Source organism: Sphaerodactylus townsendi, linkage group LG15, assembly GCF_021028975.2.
Source record: "Sphaerodactylus townsendi isolate TG3544 linkage group LG15, MPM_Stown_v2.3, whole genome shotgun sequence".
NCBI lineage: Eukaryota > Metazoa > Chordata > Lepidosauria > Squamata > Sphaerodactylidae > Sphaerodactylus > Sphaerodactylus townsendi.
Window position 1 is genome coordinate 26834640 of NC_059439.1, and position 26083 is coordinate 26860722.

At 48.1% G+C, this 26083-nt stretch overlaps 1 protein-coding gene across 5 annotated transcripts; it reads right to left on the reverse strand.

Annotated features, from left to right (window-relative positions):
- Nucleotides 1-766: 766 nt before the first annotated feature.
- Nucleotides 767-26083, reverse strand: TEAD2 (TEA domain transcription factor 2). Of its 5 annotated transcripts, none has more exons than XM_048518113.1 (12): nucleotides 25751-26083; nucleotides 16287-16487; nucleotides 13566-13630; nucleotides 13412-13474; nucleotides 13146-13271; nucleotides 11513-11571; nucleotides 10958-11022; nucleotides 10731-10864; nucleotides 9346-9513; nucleotides 7679-7834; nucleotides 5023-5178; nucleotides 767-1496 (listed from the first exon to the last, which is right to left on the reverse strand). In XM_048518113.1, exons 2-12 carry the CDS (start codon nucleotides 16432-16434, stop codon nucleotides 1383-1385), a joined length of 1254 nt encoding a protein of 417 aa, XP_048374070.1. In that variant the 5' UTR covers nucleotides 16435-16487; nucleotides 25751-26083; the 3' UTR covers nucleotides 767-1382. The 5 variants fall into 5 exon arrangements, with proteins under 5 accessions (XP_048374070.1, XP_048374069.1, XP_048374072.1 ...); XM_048518112.1 differs by lacking the exon at nucleotides 767-1496 and adding an exon at nucleotides 2867-3667 and having other exon boundaries at nucleotides 4950-5178; nucleotides 13146-13265; XM_048518115.1 differs by lacking the exon at nucleotides 767-1496 and adding an exon at nucleotides 2868-3667 and having other exon boundaries at nucleotides 4950-5178; nucleotides 7772-7834.

Below are 26083 nucleotides of genomic sequence, written 5' to 3' on the forward strand. Positions count from 1 at the left end.
ACACACTCAAAATCTTGCTGGACTCAAGGGAGCAACTGGACTTGAATATAGCTGTTCCACTTTTGCCCGTTCAGCGCCATGTTTCAATGGGAGGCCAAAGTATCCTGGGAGGCAATATAGTTTCCAAACGGAAATGTCTTCTCAGGCAGTGGGGGCTGGCTGTACCACTTAAATTCCGTGTTGGGGAGATTCCATGATGGAACAAAATTCTCTATGCAGAGAAAACAAGCATGTCTAAGAGTAATTAGGAGACTGATCAACAGGGCAAGGAAGGTCTCTGTGGGCAGGGGTTTTTTTGTTTTGAAATCGAGAAGCAGCCAGTCACGTAAATCCACGCTTGCAACCTGCTATGGTACATCCCAGAAAATGTTACCACTGCTGTTTGTGAGAAGTAGAAGATGGCATCAATTTCTGCCTATTTTAAAGGACAGCACTAAGAAATCCTATGTCTTACTTTGGAGTGCAAAGGCCATTCCTTATACACTTTGGGGGGGGGGGGGGGGGGGGAGGCAGTGGGGGAATCCAAAAATTTTAGTAACAGGTTCCCATGGTGGTGGGATTCAAACTGTGGCGTAGCGCCAATGGGGCTGGGTGGGGCACGACGGGGGCGTGGCCGGGCATTCCTGGGCGGTGCTGTGGCAAGGACGCAGCCGCTGCACCGGTCCTTGGGCGGGAAACAAATGCACGCAGGCGCAGGCTGCCACGTACACCGGTGCACCTCCTGCTAGACTGCTTCAAGTTCTGCGCGCCACTGCTGAGAGGAGGGGAATCACTAAGGCAAAAATCACGTGGCAAAATCACCAATTAGCAACCCCCTCTCGGCACACACAAATAATTAGTAACCTACTCTCGGGAACCTGTGAGAACCTGCTGGATCCCACCTCTGGGGGTAGGGAAGGGTTAATAACTAGACATGGAGGTCATCTGCTGCTCCCATCTTTCATGACAGGAATTGACCAAAAGAACACCCGTTTCATAAGCCATGTCAGGATTTCCAAAGCTGCTGCTTTGGTTGAGAGTGGGTAGCCACTGGTGGGATTCAGATAATTTAACAACCGGTTCCAGTGGTGGAATTCAAATAATTTAACAACTGGTTATTTACAAGCCCCATTTTAACAACTGGTTCTGCCGAAGTGGCGCGAACCTGCTGAATCCCACCACTGGTGGTAGCCGTCGAGTAGGGGACAATAGCTGTGTTGCAGCCAGGGAGAGAGGGTTCTCAATTTACCAGCTGGGGTGCTGTAGGTCCCCAAGGTTGCCAGGGGATAGAGACAGGTTCCCCCAGAAGGCTTTGCAGTTCGGACAGGCTATGGACCTAGCAGACGTGTCAAGAGGGAGGTGGTCTGTTTCCAGTCACAGCCACGCTGAGGTAAAACTGTCCATCAGTCCCGGCCCAGCCGATAGATGTGGTGCTGCGCTCCCCGCTCGCTGGCAGAGACTTCAAACACAAATGCCACGCACAACAGCAACTCCTGAGTTTCTTGATCCCGCAAAACCTGTGGAGGGAGCGGATTGAGATCCAGGCAGAAGTTTCACCACAGGACATAAGATGACCTCCTTCTAGAGCAGACCTGGGCATTATACGGCCCGCCGGATGACCCTGACTGGCCCCCCTGCCGTGCTGGGGAGCGAGGCGCCTTTGAAAGCCCCGTAGAAGCCGGTTGCCTTGGCTGCCGGCTTCTGCGGGGCTTTCAAAAGCGCCTCGCCTCCCTGCCATGCTGGGGATCGAGGCGTCTTTGATAGCCCCGCAGAAGCCGGTTGCCTTGGCTGCCGGCTTCTGCAGGGCTTTCAAAAGCGCCTCGCCCCCCTGCCTTTTGGCCTGGCCCTCCACAATATTTTCTGCTTCTTATGCGGCCCCATGGAAAAAATAATTGCCCACCCCTGTTCTAGAGGAATTATGGGGAATTTGACACAACCCTGCTGATATATAACCAGGGACGGTTGTTCTCTCGACTCGCTCCCCTCTCCCTTGTTATTCTAAAGAGTAAGCAGCCAGGACCATATTTAGTTATGGGGCATCCGACCAAATTTCCTTTCCTTTCTTGGCTCTCCCGAGTTTCACTCTTGGCTAGTTCACAAACTGGGGGATACGAGCATGTTAAATGGCTTGTTTTGGAACGCTGGAAAAGGAAGCAGATTTTGTTCTGGCAGCGGCGACTGAAGACAGTAAAGGGCTGGCGGGGCTTCTGGGTCTGGGTCATCTTGTCTTGTGGTCTCAGGGAAGAAGACGGCATTATAAATCCGAACGACACGTACAGCATAAACAGCAGTGAAACGCTAAGATGGCCGAACGGGGTAGGCTACTTCACGCCAGGTTTCCCTGCATTTAAGAAAGCCTCTTCATCTAGAACAGGGGTCTTCAAACTATGGCCTCCAGATGTTCATAGACTACAATTCCCATGAGCCCTACCACTTGGCCATGCTGGCAGGGCTGATGGGAATTGTAGTCCATGAACATCTGGAGGGCCATAGTTTGAAGACCCCTGATCTAGAAAGCTGAGCACCACAACAGGTCATTAAAGTTTACTCTAGGTCAGGGGTCTGCAACCAATTGGCCATGCTGGCAGGGGCTGATGGGAATTGTAGTCCGTGAACAGCTGGAGAGCCGCAGGTTGCAGATCCCTGCTCTAGGTGAAGGGGCTGGCCTTAGGGGTGGAACATCTGTGGGGCATGCAGAAGAAAGATCAGTTGCAAGGTGATGTGAAAGACCTTCTGCCACAGACCCCAGAAAGTTGCTGCCAGTCTGAGGCCCCTCCCGCACATGCAGCATAATGCACTTTCGATCCACTTTCCACATTGTTTGCAAGTGGATCCTGCTCTTCCGCTCAGAAAAATCCAGTTGCAAAGTGCATTGGAAGTGGATTGAAAGTGCATTATTCTGCATGCGCGGACGGGGCCTGAGTTTGATAAGGTCACATTGTCCATTTTCCAGCATGCCGATTTTCTGTTCCTCGACACTTTCCAAAACGTGAAGACTACCGGAACAACCCGCAAGACTATTTTTGCAAGCATCTCTTGAAGCACTGCTCTGTTTATATCTGCAAGTGGCTTTCACCCGTATACATTTAAAGATTTGCTCCCCTCTGGACTATTCCTTCCGTTTTCCTGACACTACCTAACTTCACTTACTTATAAGTCACCCGAAATCGGCTCGTCAATCCTGTTATATTCAACAGCAATTACTGGAGCGTCCTTGATCTGGCTTGTTGAGATTCGTGTATCACGAGTTGGTAGTTACGCCTACGTTATTCGTTGTAAACAGAACGTGGGGACTGCTAAATAACACGGCAGGCCTAACCTGCCACTTTAAGAACTGCAATTCATGTCGCATCCGGTGTCTCCTACCATTCTGTTCAACGTGGCTTCCTATAAAACAGTAGTAGCTGCTTCCTTCTAGAAAGCAAAAGCGGCTGAAGCAATGTTGACGTGCAGGTAAAGCCCAGAGCAGCAAGCCTCTCTGGACCTCTCTAACTGTAGTGGATAATGGTAAAAGACAGGATGCTCCTTGTTCCAGCATTCTACACCCAGGTAGAAACAGAGAAGGAATGCAGAGAAGGAACGCCGCTGCCAGAACCCTAGGGTTTTGAGAGAAAACCGTTCTCTTGAGTGCTGTCTCTGTTAGCATGAAACTCTGGCTTTGGCAGGCATCCCTCTTTTGGCACCCTACCTCAGGGGCGAACCTAGGCAAACTGGAGCCCGGGGACAAAACCTGAGTTTGGCGCCCCCCCCCCCGCCCCCGCGAATGGGCGGCCACCCTCCCCCACCATGAACAAACAATTATTTTTTGCACCAGCTCACAAAACACCTCCCACTCCCAGCAGAACATACATGGCTCTCTCCCCACCAACTCTTTTCCTAATTTCCTAATCACAACAACCCTATGAGGTAGGTTGTTAGCCTGAGAAAAAACTCCAAGCCAGTGCAAGTGGATATTAACCATGTAAACCTCTCACAAACCACCCCCAGCAAAACATTTACCAAACAAATGTCAGCATCATTTGCCTGGGATGGCTGAATGCTGTGGGCATCAGGTTCACCTTCAACTTGGTGCCCACAGCATTTTAGCAAATTTGGTTGGTTCCTTTCAGGAGACTCACACCAGCAGCCCTGCAGGAAATGCCCCCACCCAGAGCAAGACCCCAACCACAGTGCCTCCCATTGAAACCTCTACCACAGAGCCATCTGGAGCATGGAAACAAAATAAGCCTTTTGGGGGTCCATAAAATTGAACCCTCAGAAGCAAAGGTCTCTATGCCTGGATGCTATTACCAGGAGGGCCTCCTGAGCCACCTTGAAAGTCTGGTGCCTCTGTCTTCAAAAATGTGCAGCCTGCAGGTCTCTATGCCTGGATGCTATTACCAGGAGGGCCTCCTGAGCCACCTTGAAAGTCTGGTGCCTCTGTCTTCAAAAATGTGCACTCAGAAATTCCCCATTGGCTACAATGGAGCAAAGTCACTGCAAAACAAAGAATCTTGGGCAACTTTCCTGGGGTGCCTGTAAGGGGTGTATTTTTAAAGCTAGTGACCCCAAAATTTCAGGGTATCATCTGGTAACTATTCTTATGATACCACCCAAGTTTGGTGAAGTTAGGTTCAGGGGGAGCAAAGTTATGGTCCCTCAAATGGGTAGCCCCAATCTCCTGTTAGCTCCCATTGAAAACAATGGGGATGGGGGCACCCTCTTTTGGGGTCCATAACTTTGCTTCCCCTGAACCAAACATCACCAAACTTGGGTGGTATCATCAAGACAGTCTCTGAATGGTACCCTGAAAATTTGGTGTTGCTAGCCTTAACAATGCGCCCCCTGCAGGCCAAAACGTAAAAAACACTAAAAAAATTAAAAATCACACAAACGACCCTGAAATGGTGGCGCCCCCCCATGTGACCAAATGGGGGCGCCCGGGGACATAGGGTACCCCCTGTCCCTAGGCAGAAACGCCACTGCCCTACCTCTTTCCCAACAAAGTCCCATTTTGAGTAAGACGTTTCCTCTCTCCACACACACACACCCCCCCCCAAATACCTGCAGGATGGTGAAATTTTCTAGCACGCTATCCATCATCGGCTTCTCTGGCAGTGTTTGCAGTTTGCGGATAAAATTAATGAGGTACTCGCAGAGCGGAGAGCGGGGCAGGCAGAAAACAAAGCGTCCGTCTTCCCAACGGGGCGGCTCGGCCGTCTAAGCAGACAGAGGAAGTGAAACAGGATGGTCACTGGCAAACTGGACAGAGAGCAGAGAACCCTTTAACCTCTCGCACAACCCTCCTCCTCTAACAAGGGGATCCGTTCCCAAAAACCAGAGTTGCTCTTCTAGACAAAGTTACCAGACCCATAGATGACAGCAGAGATCGTATCAATGTCACCAGGCCTCCCTTTATCTTCCCCACCCCCGTTGGGTTTACACTGTGGTTTATGACACCTACATTGGAAAGTGGTTTTAATTTGGAAATGTATATATTGTTGTAGTGTTGTGATTATGAACTGAATGATGGGAGCTGACTTGAGCCCATCTCGAATCAATGACAATAATGATAATAATAATAGAATGTAAGCTCCACTGAACATCAGTGGGATCCATTTTTCTAATTCTAGTTATATCTGTTCAGTACTGGAGTATAAGCCCTCTAAACCAACCAATGCAAAGGCAGCAGCTGGCTAAAGTCTTTCACAAACACAGAAGTTTCTTGAAGTAGAAGAGAAGAGTTTGGATTTCTATCCCCCCTTTCTCTCCTGCAAAGAGACTCAAAGGGGCTTACAATCTCCTTTCCCTCTCCCCCTTCACAACAAACACCCTGTGAGGCGGATGGGGCTGAGAGAGCTCCGAAGAACTGTGACTAGCCCAAGGTCACCCAGCTGGCGTGTGTTGGAGCGCACAAGCTAATCTGGTTCCCCAGATAAGCCTCCGCAGCTCAAGTGGAAGAGCGGAGAATCAAACCCAGTTCTCCAGGTTAGAGTGCACCTGCTCTTACATCATGCTGATTCCCCCAAGGTCCAGGGACCGTATTCCAAGTCCCTCCAACACTTAAACTACACAGCCACAACCTTAATACCAAAGTCTCCATTTGTATGACCCCAAATCTATATGTTTTTAAAGGTCTACGAATCTCCTTTCTGCTAGTTCCCAACCATCTCTCCTGTAAATCTAAATCTCGAGAACAGAATACCAGGGGTCAAGCCCCATCTCTGTTCTTGAAAACATTCCCTACTGAAGACCAAATATGTCAGCTCAGAGATACAGTTGAGTACATTGCCTTGAGCTCCAGGACTAAGGCCTGGTTTACAGAAAGCCAGTGGTGGGATTCAGCAGGTTCGCACCACTTCGGCAGAACCGGTTGTTAAAATGGTGCTTGTAAACAACCAGTTGTTAAATTATTTGAATTCCCACCACCGGAACCGGTTGTTAAATTATTTGAATCCCACCACTGCAGAAAGCTTTTTTATTCCCAAATCTATAGTCTTCCAGCTCCAAATTCAGAGAGTGGCTACACAGAAGCCTTGTGATCGGAAATATCATCACGCACAACTGAGCCCTGAGAATTTCGATAGTCTATTTCGAATACCTTTAATGGCATATAAATAGTCTAACATTAAAATTGCAAGCTAATAACAGCCTTTACGATTTCTGACGAGTTAAAATAACACCATTTTAAAATTTAGCCACCGCTTCCAACAGCTCGTAGTTGTGGCTGTTTTAAAGATATATGACCTTCTGTTTATCTGTAATGCCTTCACTTCCATGCAGGAAGGTGATTGTGTGCTTCTTCCTACCTATCTCATAAAAAGGACAATCCAACAGCATATGAGATACTGTTTCCACAGAACCCATGCCACACGGGCATTTCCTTTCATTATGTGGAATTCCAAGGTGGCGTCCAAGGCTAAAGGAAGAAGGCAGGGCATTACACTTAGCTAAGGTGATTGCTCTACACCACCGGGCCTCAACCAGGAGATAAAGGTACCGGGCTACAATTAATCTATCCACAGGTATTCCCAGAGAGATCGGGGAACAGGTTTTATTAGCTTCCTCTAGCATCTGTTGAAACTCTCTATTTTTTGATAGTCCTCTGAAGTCCTATAGGGAAAGCTGGAGACCACAGGCAACGATACAGGAAAGCAGAGCAGACGGCCCCGACCCCATTTCTCTCTGCTTCACAGCTAGTATTCCCTGCATCTCTCCCTTGCATCGCTTGATGAAAATCAGCTGCAAAGCCAAGAAACGACGGAAAGAGAAAGGTAGCCAGGAGTTCTGGCTGCGCTCGGTTCTTCTCTGCTATTCCATCCAGCCATCTCTCTCGCGCTTGCCTTCTTTACAAAGCTTGGCTTCGCATCTTACAGGCAGTGGGGGGATCCAAAAATTTTAATAACAGGTTCCGATGGTGGTGGGATTCAAACAGTGGCGGCGCTGCACACACGCACCTCCAGTCCCTATTGGGCAGGGAGGTTGCTTTAGTAACCCCTTCTCGGCACTAAGAAAAAATTAGTAACCACTTCTAGAGAAGGGGTGAGAACTGGTTGGATCCCACCTCTGCTTACGGGGCTAGTGTAACCGGTCCCTTCATCATAAACCGACAACGCTTCTCTCCGCCCCTTCGCTGCCCCCTTCATCCCCTTAATTCCCTTGCAACATTCAACCCCTTACTTCCCTCGCACCCTCCAACGGCCCCTCCGCCCGCACCCACCTCCAGTTTTTCCACCACCTGTTTGCCAAAGGAGCAGACCTTGGAGGTGCAACTCAGAGTCAGAGCCCGTGGGCCCTCGTATCGGCTGCTCACCCCATAGAAGGCCCCTCCTGTGCCCCCTGGTTCTTCTTCGGGGAGGGGAAGGCTCAGATCGGCCTGTGACATGGGAGAATGAAAAGAGAAACGGTGCATTTTTTCAGAACGGCATAAAACGGCACTCCATACATCTCGATTGCTTCGTAGGCCCACAGGTAGGATAGTTTTATAGAACCTCCATGTTCAAAGGCAGTTCCCCTCTGAATATCAGCTGCTGGAGATGAGCAGCAAGGGAGGAGCACAGCCATCAGGAACACCCCACACGATGCTGCCTTGCGGAGCAGCAGTGGCGAAGTGGTTAAGAGCAGGTGCACTCTAATCTGGAGAACCGGGTTTGATTCCCCGCTCTGCCGCTTGAGCTGTGGAGGCTTATCTGGGGAACTAGATTAGCCTGTGCACTCCAACACACGCCAGCTGGGTGACCTTGGGCTACTCACAGTTCTTCGGAGCTCTCTCAGTCCCACCCACCTCACAGGGTGTTTGTTGTGAGGGGGGGGGGAAGAAGGGAAAGAAGATTGTAAGCCCCTTTGAGTCTCCTTACAGGAGAGAAAGGGGAGTGGGTTACAAATCCAAACTCTTCTTCTTAGTGCCAGTCATGACACTTGGTTCAAAAAGGGTATTTTTAGGTTCTGATGTTGAAATCAGTATTTATTATTTCTTAGGATTGGCTTTAGAGATCATTTCTAAGCAGCACTTTTACCGTGGATGCAGCATTTTAAAAACGGGAACAGCACTCGTATTTTTCAATTGGAGTCTTGAGATTTATGCGTAAAGTTTTTCATTTCCGGCAGATCCCTAGTGCTACTTTCAATTAGCTTAGGGTGGGGGTGGAAAGTCACAGCTGACTCACAACGACCTTGTAAAGTTTTCATTCAGAGGTGGTTTGATGTTGCCTGCCTCTGCGTGGGCTGAGGGAATTCCGAGAGAACTGTGCCTGGTCCCAAGCTCATGTGGAAGAGGAATCAAACCCAGTTCGAAAGATTAAAGTCCACTGCCCTTAACCACTACACCATGCCGGCTCTCAGCCTAGGGTACAAAACCTTATAATATGGGTCCTCTTAGTAACAACTGTGCTAGGTAGGGACATATTCTACATTGCCACAAATGAAGCATGGAGACAGCTATATCCACAAGTGAGAATGGATTTGAACTTCAGATGAACAGCAATGCCCCTTTTATTTATCTAAAAGTAGATCACAATGCAACCCACTCTAACTCTACTGGTTACAGTGGATTTAGAAAAGTAGAATCTGAACAGGAATACATTGGCCCCTTTGGCACATGCAGAATAATGCACTTTCAGTCCACTTTCAATGCACTTTGGTGCTGGATTTTACTGTGCGGAATAGCAAACAATTGTGAAAGTGGATTGAAAGTGCATTATTCTGCATGTGCCAAAGGGGCATTGCCAGTTTCTTTTCTTTCTTTGCCAAGTACTTCCCTGTCATCTGGAACATCTTGGAACCTGCTCCACGTTTACCTGCTCAGTTCCTCTTCGACCAATCCGCCGAACCTAGTAGTTTGGGTGGGCGGTATTGGCAAGCGCCCATGCCACAGTGCCAGGTTCTTACCCAGAACTTGACCAAGAAAAAGGCATGGGGAGGTCCTTGGTCATACAAGTCTCGCAGCCCACCTCCTCGCTCTGGGAACTTGTCATAGATTTGCCGTACGTCCACGGTCTCCAAGGGTGAGTCGGTGGCAGGTGCTGGATCGATATGCACAAAACGATGTGGCTGCTGCTTACATTGCGGAGGACAAAGGGAGCAAGTCAGAGACAGAACTAACGGATATCTGCACAGTTCTGTCCATTGCAACGGCAAACCTTTCTCTAAACGCGCGATGTGAGCTTGCAATGACTGCCTGACTTTTAGACTTCTCTCTTTTAATTTTTTTAAAAAATAATTATTATGTTATCAACAAGGAATGACAGGAAAAGAAAGTTAAGTAAAAATAAAAGTAAGTAGAACAAACCTATAAAAAGGGGAAAAGATAAGAAAGACTAATAATAATAATAATAATAATAATAATAATAATAATAGTTTAGATTTATACCCCACCTTTCTTTCCTATAAGGAGACTCAAGGTGGCTTCCAAGCTCCTTTCCCTTCCTCTCCCCACAACAGACACCTTGTGAGGTAGGTGGGACTGAGAGAGTTCTGAGAGAACTGTGACTAGCCCAAGGTCATGCAGCAGGAACGTAGGAGTGCAGAAACATATCTGGTTTACCAGATAAGCCTCAGCCACTCAGGTGGAGGAGTGGGGAATCAAACCCGGTCCTCCAGATTAGAATCCACCTGCTCTTAACCACTACACCACGGTGTTTCCAAGAGCTCAACGGCTCAGTCATACGGCTGATTCTGGATTTTGTCAGAACTAGGGGGTCTAAAATCCAGACCCTTCAAGTCCACCCATCAAATTTAAGGTCCCCAATACCGGGGGGCTGGGGGGGGGGGCGAGGGCTAAGAAAAACTTGCAGTTCAACTAGCCAAATAGCCCCTATCAGCAATGTGTAGTCTGAGAGCACTTAGGCCCCTTCCACACACACAGAATAATGCACCTTCAAACCACTTTCAATGCACTTTGCAGCAGTGCGGAATAGCAAAAATCCACTTGCAAACAATTGCAAAAGTGGATTGAAAATGCATTATTCTGCATGAACAGAAGGGGTCTCAGAGACCAAACCAGAGTGAAACATCACTCCAGCAGAAGCCAACTTTTAGATTTCTCAAGCAAGATGACTCTCAGTTTTCCTCAGACCTTTCAAGATATGGCTACCCTTACTTGCTGCCTTGGGAAACGAGCATACGCCCTTCTGAAGATGCCAGCCACAGATGCAGGCGAAACGTCAGGAGAGAATGCTGCTAGAACACGGCCATACAGCCCGGAAACCACACAGCACCCCAGTGATTCCGGCCGTGAAAGCCTTCGACAATACATACGCCCTTCTGTCTCTCACCGAATCTGGTTCGCCCTGCCGCTCCACAAAAGCTGTGAATTCCACCAACCGAAGCGTTTCTGTACCAATGTGGCTTCCCTGCCAAGAGGCTGTACTGGGGAGGCGAGAGAGTCTCCCTGTGGTTGTATGATAACCTGTAAAAGAAACAGGAAGCAGGCTGAGGGCTAGCCTATGTCCCCCCCACCTAGGGAACAAGCTAGGAGAGGGAAACGAAAACAATAGCTTACCTGGGGCAGCAGGGGGCGCTGTGACCGGTGGGATGGTATATGGTGCCTGGACGGTAGGCTTGACACTGAACAGGTGGGGGAATAAAATGCATTAACATAAGTTGAACCCTGGTGAACATACCATTCAACTGGGGGGGCTTCACCACAGGGAGGGATAGATCAGCCCTTTAAACTAGTGGGAAAGTTCCCGCTGGGCCACCGTCCTGGAAGTGGCTAGCAGCAACCCCAAAATCGAGCCCAGCAGTGCTGGCAGAAGCCATTCGCTTTGGATGCGGTTTGAAGTGGCATGAGAAGAAGCGACGGATCAGCCTATTGTTGTTGTTGCCCTGGTCCAGATCCAAACCAAATGGACCCCATGGCTTGTCCTGGGGCTGGCTTAACATCTTCGACCACCCCCTCCCTGGTTATGCTGGAAGACAGGGGCGTACCGCCCAGGGGGTTGCAACCATTTCGTCCCATCCCCCCCACACACCCCTCCTCCTTCCCCCCAGGTCCATACACTGACTTCAAATTCTCTCTCCTCAGCAGAGGGCACGGGGAGCAGCAGACACTTACTCCAGAGTTGCTGAAGACTGGTTGCCATCCCCCATCCAGAACTGGAAGAACTCCGTCGACTGCAGGAAATGCAAAAGGAAAAGTTGGAGTACCCGGGGCACGTCTAGACGACGTAAATGGATTTCAGTTACTCCCTTTCTCCAGGGAAGCGGCATTCAGCTGTGACCTCCGACTTCAGGCACTTTGGCACATGCGGCATAATGCACTTTCAATGGACTCTGCAGCCGGATTTTACTGTGTGGAATAGCCAACTCCATTTGCAAACAATCGTGGAAGTGCACTGAAAGTGGATTGAAATGGCCTTATTCTGCATGTGCGAAAATGCCCATAGAATTCTCAGAGCCTCAGAGAATTCTTTGAGGGAAGAGCCATAGGAGTTTAAACAAAACGAATGGAACGGTATGGGAGCAGTTGAACAACTTAACTCCACTGGTTTCCATAAGAACTTAAGTACGAGCCTGCTGGATCAGACCAGAGTCCATCTAGTCCAGCACTTTGCTACTTGCAGTGGCCCACCAGGTGCCTATGGGAGCTCACCTGCAGGAGGTGAAAGCAATGGCCTTCTGCTGCTGCTGCTCCTGAGCACCTGGTCTGCTAAGGCATTTGCAACCTCAGATCAAGGAGGATCAAGATTGGTAGCCATAGATCGACTTCTCCTCCATAAATCTGTCCAAGCCCCCTTTAAAGCTATCCAGGTTAGCGGCCATCGCCACCTCCTGTGGCAGCATATTCCAAACACCAATCACACGTTGCGTGAAAAAAAGTTTCCTTTTATTAGTCCTAATTCTTCCCCCCAGCATTTTCAATGAATGTCCCCTGGTTCTAGTATTGTGAGAAAGAGAAAAAAATGTCTCTCTGTCAACACTCTCTACCCCATGCCTAATTTTATAGACTTTAATCCTATCCCCCCTCAGACGTCTCCTCTCCAAACTAAAGAGTCCCAAACACTGCAACCTCTCCTCATGAGGAAGGTGCTCCAATATGCTAGGTTTAATACTTGAAGACCTCTGTATGCTGTCACCCAGAGAGATTCTTAAAAAACCTTAAAAAGCAGACTTCTAGAACAGGAATACCATATCTTGTTGGGCCAAGCAAATAAATCATGCTCACTCCTTTCTGTCGGAATAGTACCAGAACAGGGGCACATAGCCAAATATCTTGAACTATTAACTGAACCCCAACGGAGATGGATTAATACAAGGGCCAGATGCAATACATTTCCATTGGCCATTACAAAGGGTTGCTACCTATCTATCCCTCTCCAGGATCGGGTCTGTCCACACTGTAAAAACCAAGTGGAGACTCTTGCTCACATTATACTTGACTGTCCGAGATATGTGGGTATTAGGAATTTCTCTCCTGGGCGGGTCTTAGACAAATGTGAAAGAGACTCTGACAACTCTGTTGTGGAGCTTTTGTTAAATAACACAGAGGCCGTGCTCTTGGAAAAAGTAGCAAAATTTCTTTTACAAGTGACAGAATTTTCTAAGTAACGTCAAATGCTAGATACAGTTTACCTGTCTGTGTTTTGAATGTACTTTTGATTTGTACTTCAGAAATGTCTGTAATGCTCTGGAGCCTATTTTAATATGCCTAATAAAGGTTGTTGTAGTGTGTGCTCCAATATGCTTACTGCAGTGGTAGATGGATAGTGGGTTTCTGACAGACCCAGTTTTTCCTGAAGGACTGAAGCAGAAATCAGCTGAGCAGAAGACATGGCGGCCATGGTCTGAAGGGCTTTGTCCTTTGCAACCTGGTCCTAGGAAAGAAACAAATTACGGGGTCCGGCAGGCGTTGTGGGAGCTTTGCCAAAACGAGCCTTCAGGAAGAAATTATGCTTGGCGTGAAGAGGCCGGGGGGAGCTGAAGGGACGCTTTGGGGCAGAAGGAAGGGCCTCACCTTGAGCTTAGCCTGAATCTCACGGGTTTTCCGCCGGGCCAATACTTGAATGTGACTGGAGACCTACAGGAAGGAGTTGAAAAGGAGTAAGCAAGGAAGGTCTCTGGGGAGGAAGGAGCGGGCCCTGACCCCTGCTCAGCCCTTCCCCTCCAACCTGTTTCCTTGTTCGCGTTTTCCCGGTTCTCAGTTTGATGTAGCGGGCGATGAGTTCGTTGCGGCCTGAACGGGAGACAAAAGGGACGTGAAATGCAAAGAACATCCGGCCCAGGCCAAGCAACATTCCCAGGCAATCCGATCCACCTGCCTTCCCTGCCCGTGCCTGCTGAGGCCGGCAAGATTCAATCCCGACTGGCTGGCTTGCCACAATGGACAATTAGCCAGCATATAGCGGTCGTGTGTTGTAACAATTCTGCACAAGCTCTCCTTTTATTTACTTATTTTCTTGAAGTTTGTACTGTATGAACTATGAGCAGTTGTTATACCCTGTCAAACTCAGGATCATATTACTGCACAGTTTATCTGTATTTTCTCTTGATGCCTAATAAAGGTCTTTGAAGTTGAAGTTTAATTCTGCACATGCTCGAACAGACATGTTCCCGGACACTTCTGAGTCTCCTGGACTGTCCAGGTACTTCATCCAGGGAAGGGTAGGTTGAGGTGAATGTATGCCTGCTTCTTGCCATCTCTGATTCCCCAAATCCATGGACACTGATTTAACCATCCGACATCCCAGTGACACCAGAAGAAAGACCACCTGCTTCTGTGCAAACTTTGCTGGGCTGCAATCCCCTCTGCGGGCATGCAATTTCCCCTTCAGATGTAATGCCACCAGACCCAGGGTCTTTGGCGTGGTGGCCCCCAGACTCTCTCTATATATATAAACCTTTATTAGGCATAGAATCCATATAACAGCTAACATTGTCCAAACAAGTATCCCATACATGAGAACCATCGCAGGTAATCATTTCAAAGTTTCTATAAGGAACCTAGCTACTAAAGTTAAAATCTCGGAGGCGGAATTGTTTAGTAGAAATGTAATCTTCCCCACAGTAGAGTATTCATTAAAGATTACAGGACAAAGAGCAAAAAGTCTGGTCCTAGATCCCTCGTATTTGGGGCAGTCGAGCAATATATGTTCCATGGTTTGAATCGCTGTGGTACAATGAGGACATTTCCGCTCTTACAGGTTGATTTTTCGGAACCTTCCTTGTAGCATAGAGCAAGGGAAGGAGTTACATGGAGCCCCCAGACTTTAGAACAGGGGTGCTCAACTCTGGTCCTCCAGATGTTCATGGACTACAATTCCCACCAGCCCCTGGGGGCTGATGAGAATTGTAGTTCACGGACATCTGGAGGGCCAGAGTTGAGCACCCCTGCTCTAGAATACCACCCTGACACAAATTCATTTTCCAACTTGCCTATTCTCCTTGAAAGAGCCAATTGATCGTGACTTCCCCCGGCCGCTGGGGCCACTGGGCGGCTGTTTCATAAGCAATGCCTGATGCAGCCGGCCAGATCTGTTCTTGTTTTGATTTTTTTTAAAAAACAAACTTTGATTGTGATCTGTTTTGGAGGCCTTTTGTTTTGGGGAAAGGCTTATGGCACAAAAGTCATAATAAACAAATTACCCAGATTAAATGCACTGTGTTGATGCAGGGATTTTATGGAAGAACAAGTTACCTCCTCTTCCATGAATCTGGGTTAATTACCACCTACGGGGAACAGGTTGCCTGTGAGGAGTCTCGTTGTTGCAAGAGGTCAGAAGCAAGCCTTTATTGGCATAGACAGCAGTACAACAATAATAAAAACAGATTAAAAAAGGATATACAATACAGGATATACATGTTAGGACGAAGAAAATCTACTGGCATTTAGTAATTTCCAGGAGAAAGTCTGCCACTATCATACAGAGAGAAGGATCAGGGTTATCCAACAAGTAGTGTAATCTAAATGAATCGGGGAGATCGGGTAAATGTAAAGGAGTGAGATTCACATACTTGGATCTGATTTCCTTGAATCTGAGACAGTGAAGTAATTGGTGGGCCAGAGATTCAACTGAGCCATCGTTACATGGGCACAATCTTTTAGCCTTTTCTTGCTTATTAAATCTGCCATGTAACAAGGCAGAAGGCATAACATTAAACCTGGCGAGCATTATGGCTCTCCTTTGAACAGGGTTTATTAAGCAATACAGGTAGTGTGCCAAGTGTCCCCGTTCAAATGGGAGAGAAAAATACAGGGGGGAGCACGTTTTCTTGGCTGCGGTGATTAGGGTAGAGAACTCTCTATCCAATAGTTGACCTTTTAATTTCCTATAAGCTTCTGAATAGGACAAAGGGCAAAGTGAATCCACTGACAGTCTGATAGAGGCAATTTTTTCTTCAATTATGGAAAATCAGGGGTTGGAATGGGTGTCAGAGAGCAGACGGTGGACCAGGGAATTACAGTCCGAGAGAAAATGAATTTGCAGCCAGAATCTAAAAGTCCTCAGCCAAGCGGCTGATTCCAAGGAGTTTTGACCTAACTCCAAACAAAGGGCTGCATAGGGATTGTTGCAAGAGGTGCTGCACGCCAAGTTCTTGCCGGAGGGTTACCTGACCGGGGGGTTCTCACCCTCCTTCTAGCCTTAAACAGCTATTGGCCCTTCAAAAGTTAGAAAGGAGATTCCGGCACGGCCTCTGCGTGAACCCACAAGGCCACTTTATACTTAAGAATCAGACTGTTCACTGCTGACTCAACATCGGTCTTGTCTGCTCCAATGAGCTCTGTAGGGTTACAAATAAAGGCCTTTCCCATTGCCTTATTCCTATCCCCCCCCCCCACCAGGAAGGATGGCAAGGCAGGGTTAAGCCGCTCCAGAAAGAGTCCCACGTACCGTACATCTTCCCCTCGTCCGAAAGTATGATCTTGCGCCTCCCGCAAGGCGGGTAGATCGCCAGCGCCTCATGGAAACTCTGTTCAATGTCTGGACTCCAGACCCCTTCGGCATCGTTGTCCAGACCTTTCTCCCCGGCATCCCCCATCTCCTGGGAGGGACTGGCCCTCACGCTGGACTCTATGACGTCAGGAAGAACACCTGAAAGACAACAGACGAGATGGCGGCACTGCGGGTTGGTATCCCAGGACTTAGAAGCGATGCCAACGGGTTGTCAAAAGAAGGGCTTTTTTGCACGTTGTCGGAAAAGAAAGGGTTTTGAGAGTTTGCCTCTAACAGGCCAGATGTGGGAGGGAACTTCATCTGGGTACCCGTTCTGGCGGTTTCTATTGTTTTCGTGGATGAATGCTTGGCAGGGTATGGCCGCTTACTACTGAACTCTGCCTTCCCACATTACCCGTTCGTAAGATAACATAAAAACCTTCTTGCTGGATCAGACCAAAGGTCCGTCCGGCGCAACATTCTCTCCGCGAGACCGGCCGACCAGAAGTGTCTGCGAAATTCACAGCCGGAGCTCAAAGGAACAAACGTACCCTGTTTGCCCGCGTAAACAACAAGCGTGTTTGCGTCCATGAAAAAAACTTTTCCACAGGCAAGCCCAGTTATTACAGCCAGAATCCGAAGAACGGAGGAACCAGATTCTGTAAACCCAAGGGAGCTTTAAACTTGTTTTTCCTCAAACAAAAACCCATAACACATACACGCTTTGTTTAAAAAAAAACACACCTTAGATTTTCATAAACAGTTTGTCCAACACGGTAATCAGCAAGCAGTCAGAACTTCCACCGAGTTTGAAAAAGTCGTTTTCAAGAGCCTAAGCGATGTTTTGGATCCTAGCCCCCTTCCTTAATTCTCCCTTCCTTGAAGAAGCTCCAGCTGAACGTATGTTGGGTTACACACTGTCCTAGCGACAATTCTGCAAAGTGGGTCAGGCAGTATGACCAGCACAGGGTCAGAAAGATTCGTGGCTGAGCAGGGGTGTGAACTCTCGTACACAGCACTTTATTCGCTGTGAAAAACAGCATTTGTGGGGCCCGTGGGTGGCAACTACATTTTAACAGGGGTCATCTTGCCAATGGAGGAAAGGCTGTGAAACACAGCAACATTGGCTCCGCCTCCTCCCTTTTCACAGGATCATAGAGTTGGAAGAGACCCCAAGGGCCATCGAGTTCAATCCCCTGCAATGCAGGAACACATAATCGAAGCAATCCCGACATACGTTTATCCAGCCCCTCTTTAAAAACCTCCAAAGAAGGAGACTCCACCACACTCCAAGGCAGTGAATTCCACTGTCAAACAGCCCTGACGGTAAGGAAACTTTTCCTGATGTTTAGGTGGAATCTCTTTTCCTTCACCTTGAACCCATGACTCCTGGTCCTAGTCTCTGGAGCCGCAGAAAACAAGCTTGCTCCCTGCCCAACATGACATCCCTTCAAATATTTAAACATGGCTATCATGTCACACTTTAACCATTCTCTTCACCAAACTAAACATCCCCAGCTCCCTAAGCCTCTCCTCGTAGGGCATGGATTCCAGACCTTTCAGCATTTTGATTGCCCTCCTCTGGACCCGTTCCAACTTGCCAATATCCTCCTTGAATTGCGGTGCCCAGAACTGTACACAATATTTTGTACCATCAAATCACAGCTGACCTACAGGGACCTTGTAGCAGCAGTGGCGTAGGAGGTTAAGAGCTCGTGTATCTAATCTGGAGGAACCAGGTTTGATTCCCAGCTCTGCCGCCTGAGCTGTGGGGAATTCAGATTAGCCTGTGCACTCCCACACACGCCAGCTGGGTGACCTTGGGCTAGTCACAGCTTTTCAGAGCTCTCTCAGCCCCACCCACCTCACAGGGTGTTTGTTGTGAGGGGGGAAGGGCAAGGAGATTGTAAGCCCCTTTGAGTCTCCTACAGGAGAGAAAGGTGGGATATAAATCCAAACTCCTCCTGCTCTTCCTCTTCCTCTTCCTCTTCTTCTTCTTCTTCTTCTTCTTCTTCTTCTTCTTCTTCTTCTTCATCATCATCATGACAAGAGGCATTGGGAGCCGGTTCGCCATTGCGTGCCTCCATGTCACGCCCCTGATATTTATTGGAGATCTCCAATCCAAACGCTAACCGGGGCTGGCCCTGGTTAGCTTCTGTGTTCCAAGCAGATCAGACTAGCCTAGGGTTACCAGATTGGGGCCCTCTCCGTCTTAGCAGAGAGAAAAGGGGCTCTCGGACACATCTTCCCAGCTTCCGTGTAGGACAGTAGTTCTCAACCTGGGGGTCGGGACCCCTTTGGGCAGTGATGGCGAACCTATGGCACATGTGCCAGAGGTGGCACTTGGAGCCCTTTCTGTGGGCACACACACAGAGTTCATCGTGGGGGGGGGGGGCGGCGGAAAATCACCCCCCGCCACACACATCTAGGCTGGTCTGGTCCACTGAGCACGACGTGCGTGCACCGCAGTGAGCAGGGATGACTCGGCTGGCAGGCCTGGTGCCTGTGCTCTGGGTGGCTGCTGCCCAAGGTGGGGGGCACAGAGGAGGCAGAGATGCTAGAGAGGCACAGAGCGGTGCACCCAGGACTTGCTGGTCCCTGCTCGAGCGGGTGGGGCGGAGGAAGAGAGAGCCAACCGTTTTTTTTCTAAACTAAAACCTCAGCATTCAGGTTAAATTGCTGGGTTGGCACTTTGCAATAAATAACTGAGGTTTGGGTTGCAATTTGGGCACTCGGTCTTAAAAAGGTTCGCCATCACTGCCTTTGGGGTTGAATGACCCTTTCACAGGGGCTGCCTAAGACTCTCTGCATCAGTGTTCTCCCTCTGTAAAATGGGTAAATGTTAGGTTTGGGGGTCACCACAACATGAGGAACTGTATTAAAGGGTGGCGGCATTAGGAAGGTTGAGAACCACTGGTGTAGGAACAGAGCCTTTCAACCTTGCCGTCTCTTGTGTGGGTAGCCCAGGGCCTTCCCATGATGCCCTTCAGCTGCACATTCCTCAAGAGCCAGTGTGGTGCAGTAGTTAAGAATCAGGAGAACTGGGTTGGATTCCCCACGCCTCCACATAAGTGGTAGACTCTAATCTGGTGAACCAGAGTTGTTCCCAGGAAGTGTGCATGGTTGCCAGCTCCAGGTTGAGAAATCCTGGAGATTTTGGGAGGTGGCATCTGAGGAGGGTGGGGTTTGGGAAGGGGAGGGACTTAAATGGAGTATAATGCTATTAAGAAGAAGAAGAGTTTGGATTTATATCCCCCCCTTTCTCTCCTGTAGGAGACTCAAAGGGGCTGACAATCTCCTTGCCCTTCCCCCCTCACAACAAACACCCTGTGAGGTGGGTGGGGCTGAGAGAGCTCCGAGAAGCTGTGACTAGCCCAAGGTCACCCAGCTGGCGTGTGTGGGAGTGTACAGGCTAAGCTGAATTCCCCAGATAAGGCTCCACAGCTCAGGCGGCAGAGCTGGGAATCAAACCTGGTTCCTCCAGATTAGATACACGAGCTCTTAACCTCCTATGCCACTGCTGCCACCTTCTAAAACACTCATTTTTTCTCGAGATGGATGGATCTCTGCCGCTTGGAGAGCAGATGTCATCCTAGATCTCCAGCCATACCCTGTAGGTTGGCAACCTTAGAAGCATGCAATGATGCCCCCCCACGTCAGACTGCTTTCTTCGCTTTGTGGTGGGAGGGGGGTCCCCAATTTCACAAACTATGCTGGGGCCAGAAACTCCTAGGTCGTACGGGCCTCATTTCGGCTATCGCTGGCGCAGGTCGGACACAGTCCAGAGCGTACAACCCCCGAAGGGGAGGAGCAGGCTCGAAACGGAGTCTTGTGAAGAACAAAAGCTGTTTTTGGAATGGGCGCACACTAATTAAATCTCTTCCAGAGAAACCAGATTGCGGGGGAGGGGGGAGCACATGGGTGTCTCTCTCTCCCCTCCCCTGTTCCCTGTCAAGCCAAACACAGTTGACTGTCTGGTTACTTTAGTTCAAATAAAGGAAGGGGGGGGAGTGAAGCAGCTAGACAAAGAAACCTTCCAGCATGGATTGCATCTCCTGTTCGAGGCAGGAAGGAGGTTCCTTTTTTTCCAATCTGTGATCAGATTTCCCTCCCGCCCCCTCCAGAATACTAGACTCTCACTTCCTTTGCTCCTGTTTCCTTGCAGGTCTCCCGACAGCTGTGAACCTTTCAGACAAGAAATGGTTCACAAAGCGAGGCTGGTCAAGGCTAGCATAAGATTGATCATGACCGCCAATTTCCTCAGAACTCGGCCAGGGCCGTTGCATTTATGAAAGTTAATTGGGGGCGGGACTTTCTCCTGCACTTTTCAATCCACTTTCAAGGAACTTTTAATGTGAATTGTGATAATTATTAAAGCCACCTGGATTTTTTTTTTTAAAAAACATGGCTTCTAAATTGTTGTCACAGGGCCTTGCCCCCCCCCCCCCGCCCCCCCCATGGCAAAAAAGCAATCTCCAGGGAAATGGACCAATTTTTTTTTTTAAATGGAGATCAAGTTAACACATCTACCACATACAGGAATTCTCTGTCCCTTGAGCTGCTGATATCTCTCAAAAGGACTTTAAGACATACTTGCCAATTAAACAGTGAACTGTCAAAAATATTACACCCATGCGTACTCCAACTCACTAGGTGAGTAACATTTCAACAATATCTTACAATCATATATATACAAGAAAGATTTTTATAAGTCAGTACACCGTCAGGTATGGCTATAAAACCTCTAGATTAGGTTTTTATTTCGGCAGTCCTTTGTCAAGCCAATAATTGTTGTATACAAATTCTTTTTCCTTACTCCTCTAGGAGCACAACTGTTTTTTCTTACACTAGATAGTTTCCAAACTGAATTCAAATTTCCCTTGAATGGCTCTTCTTTAAATAGTCCTTCTCTCTGGATTTCAGGATCTCATGTGACTGCCAAAATAAAAACCTAATCTAGAGGTTTTATAGCCATACCTGACGGTGTACTGACTTATAAAAATCTTTCTTGTATATATATGATTGTAAGATATTGTTGAAATGTTACTCACCTAGTGAGTTGGAGTACGCATGGGTGTAATATTTTTGACAGTACCTGTTGTACACCTGCCTTGATAATTAAACAGTGAAGGCTGAATCTCTAGTGTACATATTTACTTTGGAATCCGGTGACTTCTTCTCTTAACATCTGCAGGTAGCCTTAAATGCCCACCCCACCCCTGTGTGGCATATTCTGTTTTGCCCAAATAAACTCAAAAATACACACATTGCACTCTGGCTGTGTCCAGTCTTATATATTGATCTTACATATAATTAAACAACTTAACTTAATATGTATCTGTGTAACTTTAATTTCAGATATACCCATTAGAAGCCTCAAAGAACTGTTGGAAGTTGATTGAACATACTGGCATACTGAGGAAGACGCACGAAAAATGTTCTATACGCGCGAGATGTTTTTTATGTAGATCCTACAGAATTGGAATATGGACTATATGGAACTGAAGCTTTGTTTCTGAACAAATAATTGAATGGACTAAGTGATTATTTATGTTTAGTTATAAGAGTTGGAAGACTTATGCTGTATCTTTAAGAACTTTGTCAGAGAAATAAGGAAATGTAAATACAAATAGAAGTGTTAAGTTGTTTAATGATATGTAAGATCAATATATAAGACTGGACACAGCCAGAGTGCAACGTGTGTATTTTTGAGTTTATTTGGGCTAATGTTGACATTGCACTCTTAAAGATAGTGGTGATATTCTGTTTTGCAACATTGTGTTACTAGAATGAAATATCTGAGATGAAGGCTTTTTAATAAATTCAACACAGGGCCCCAGCCTTTCTGAGCACCTTTGGAATTCTGACACAAAATGGTTGTCAGGGAAGGTGGGGCCGTACACACACAGAGGAAGCCCCAAGTAACAGGAGATGATAACGACAACACACACACACACACACACACACACTGTGGTGGAATCTGCCACTTGAACAATGTTATCTGCATAGCCAATCAGATCTTCAGTGGTAAGACCCCCCACACACATTCTAAAAACAATGGGTGGGCACCATGTTCGGGACCCCCGAATTAAAGACTGTAATCCTTTGCATATTTCAAAGGAAGTAAATCCTGTTCACTGGCAGGACTTACTTCTGAGTTAACATGCTGAAGATGAGCTGAAGTCCTAAGCATTTGTTACCCTGGAGTGAAACCTCACTGAGCATAATACGTTTTAATTCCCAGATAACATTCCCAGGATTGGGATGAAGGCTCTGATAGCATTTGATGTAGAAATCTGTGAAATGCTGTTCACAGATGCGTCAGTTTCCGGAGGCTTGAAAACAAAACCAGAGCAAGCAAACGAACACACCGAGCAAAAACTCACAATATTTGTGCTTTTAAAAGTTCAACTTTATACAAGCCAAACTGACAACTTACTCTTTCCCTACACGCTTCATTGCTGCAACATCCCAGAGTTTGCGGCCGTGTGAAACGCTAAAAATAATCCCCAAAAGAACCTGCAGAACTAAATTTTCAGGACAACCAGTGGATTTAGATTTTTAAAAAAATAATGGTAAAAGTTAAACACGCTGCAGTGGCAGACCCCAGATCCAGATCTGGAATCCCACAAAGCGCCGGGCCTCGATTTGCTTCTCGCGAACCCTTTTAATTTGTATTTTTTTAAAAAAACCGAGAACCGCAGGGGAGGTTACAGAAAAGCCGTCCTGGCCTGCCTTCCAAAAAAGTACCGATAGGCCCCACAGCTTCATCCTGTAATTTGAGAAACCCCTGCACGTATGTGAAAGGTCATGTTTGTTTTTGGAATAAGTCACATCAAGGACTTGTGCAAACAGGAGACTCCTGCAGCCAAGTTTGTGTGTGCCTTTCTCTCTCACCCCCTTCCGACTCTCTCTTCCTTGCAGATAATACGGAAGACAAGAACCAGAACAAACAGGCAAAGGGTTTAAAACACCCGCACACACACACCCCTGCCCAGGCCTGCTCACCAAATCTGGGCCATCCGCTATTCAATCACAGCTCTGGACACACACTCATTTCTGTAGGAAAGATTTCTGTGCTTCCAATGTAGGAAGAAGGAGGAGGAGGAGGAGTCGTCTGGATTTAATCCCTGTCTTTCTCTCCTGTAAAGAGACTCACTGAGCATGAGAAGTGTTCATTCCCCGATTAACATTCGTTCGCAAACTTGGAATGAACACTCTGATGTCGTTTCATGCAGAAATCTGTGAAATACGGTTCCTTTCCCTTCCTCTCCCCCCAACAGGCGACTTGTGAGGCAGGTGAGGCAGAGAGAGTTCTGAGAGAACTGTGACTAGGAAAAGTCACCCAGCAGGCTTCATGCGGAGGAGTGGGGGAACAAATCCAGTTCACTAGATCAAAGTCCGCCGCTCTTAACCACCCCACCACACCACACCGAAGTGCCCTCTGCCTTAGAGAGCCTTTTAAAAAAATCCAGAGATTCGAAAATTTTTGGGCCTTAAAAGTAATAAAGGAACCAAGATTGTGTGTCTGGTGGGGAGATACAGGCAGAGGTGGGATCCAGCAGGTTCTTACCAGTTCCCGAGAGTGGGTTACTAATTATTTGTGTGTGCCGAGAGGGGGTTACTAATTGGGTCCGCTTTTCCATCTCCACACCCTCGCCTCCCCGAGAGGCACACTGCCTTTGAACGTGAAGGTTCCATATAGCAATGGCGACTAATAATGTCACTCCCTGAACTGGGTTAATCCCTCTCAGGTACTGCAATTCATTGATTCTCAGCCTTTCGTACCTTTTATCTCATCAGTCTCTATCAAAGAACATTGCTGTGTTCAGATTTGTGAGTTGGGGCATCTTCTATAATGTGATAATGATTTAGAAATGACCTGGTGCCAAAAAAAAAATTTGGGGTCATGGTGGGGTGGCTGCCCGGGGATCCAACTCAGGTTTTGCCCAGGGCTCAGGTTTGCCTAGGTACGCCTCTGCCCACTTTGCTGAGGGGGGGCTGGTGAGGGAACCTGTTACTAAAATTTTTGGATCCCACCACTGGATACAGGTCATATATATTCTGATAAGACTTCTTTGCTCGACCCAATTGAGAGTTTTAACAAAATTGGGGGAAGGGGGGAATAAGTCTAATAGTTCAAGTCTGTTCTCTGTTCCCCAGATGGTTTTGATCGAGGACCCTGGAAGTCCAAATAGCAAAATAGTTTCCACCAACTTTCTAAGTGTCCTGTTTTGCCTGAGGCCTGGTGAGTTCTAGGTGCTCCGACCTAACAGCGTCCAACCCTGCCTTTGTTAATACCAGTTCACACTGGGGAGACTTCTTAGCTAAGTTTTACGCAGGTCTGTGTAAAAAAGTCTCTGTAGGAGGGGCTGCTTGGGTCCCTTCTGCATAGTTACTCAGGAGTAAGCCCCGGCAGCAAAAGCGTTTAAGAGGCTCCATTAGAATTGCAGAAAAGGAGAGGAGGAAATCGACGAAATAGAAGACACCCAATCGACACAGGAAGCAATTCAGGGGAGCCAGCAACCTAACCCTAAAAAACGGTTGGCACATCTGCGCGCCACCCTTCGTAGGACCTCACTCTCCAAACCAGGGCCTCTTCCTCACATGCAGAATAATGCGCTTTCAATCCACTTCCAATGCGCTTTGCCGCTGTGCAGAATAGCGAAACCCACTCGCAAACAGTTGCGAAAGTGGATTGAAAGTGCATTATTCTGCGTGTGCGGAAGGGGCAGCCCAGGGCGCATTGGCAAGGCACTCTTGTTTTACAGGCGAGGAGAGATCTTATCTTTCCTTCCCTCACCCAGGGGTCTGCAACCTGCGGCTCTCCAGATGTTCGTGGACTACAAATCCCATCAGCCCCTGCTGGCAGGGGCTGATGGGACTAGTCCACGAATCCCTGGAGAACTCCGGTCTGGCTATAAAAAGAAGCCAGCCCTTGGAAAGTGGCAACATCAAGCAAAGAAGAAGAAACCCAAACCACTGCACCGACGCGCAAAAGTGGCGCTGAGAAACTCGCCCCCGGTTTGGAAAAGCCTTTGGAAAGCGCACGTTCAGAGATCAGATCAGAGGGAAAGATTCCAGGCGCGGGGCTACGGATTTGGTTTTCAAAGACTTTTCAAACTTTTCCAACGCGACCCTGCTGCGGTCCCCCCCTTGAAAAGCAAATCGCGAACACGCCTCGTCCAGTTGTCTAAACTTTCCCACAAAAGGGGGTGGGCTGCGGTGGGGAAAAAAGTTTGCAAAAAGTTCCCCCCCCCCCCCCGCCTCCGCCTCCAAATCCTGCAGCTCCCTTGCCGGACGGCGCGTTTCCCTTCCAGAACTGGCTTCCAAAGGAAGTCGCGATGAAAACAGACATCAAATGGGGGGAAGGGGGGGAGAGAGAAAGGAAAACACAAAAACGGATCGAATCGAGGACTTACCTCCAGATGATTCGCCCAGCGACCCGCTCTGATTGGACGAACGGAGGAGAAACTTTCTCTGAACTTTTGCGTTGCTTTTCCAAAAGAAAAAAGGGGGGAGAAAAAGTGGAGGGGGAGAAGCGGAAAGGTTTCGTCCCCCCACCTTGAGGGTTAATTTGGGCTGATCCCAGGAGATCCTCCGCGCTCCTTGGGGTCGGGATGGGAGGAGCTGGAGCGGGGGGCGCTGAGCGAAAGCGCCAACGGGACTGCGTGGTATTTTGGAAAGGTGACAGTTTTTCTCAGGAATCTTTGGAATGAGGCAGAGGAATGAAGTTAGCCAGCAGTGAGTCAGTT

Bases quoted from the DNA above. Each gene is read 5' to 3' on its own strand.
- TEAD2 (XM_048518110.1), bottom strand. From the start codon at position 16,434: ATGGGGGATGCCGGGGAGAAAGGTCTGGACAACGATGCCGAAGGGGTC. The intron at 13,475-13,565 runs GTTGGAGGGGAA...TCCTTCCTGTAG, and splicing joins AAACGCGAACAAGGAAACAG to GTCTCCAGTCACATTCAAGT. The intron at 9,514-10,730 runs GTGAGAGACAGA...CCGCAATGTAAG, and splicing joins GGCAGGGCGAACCAGATTCG to CAGCAGCCACATCGTTTTGT.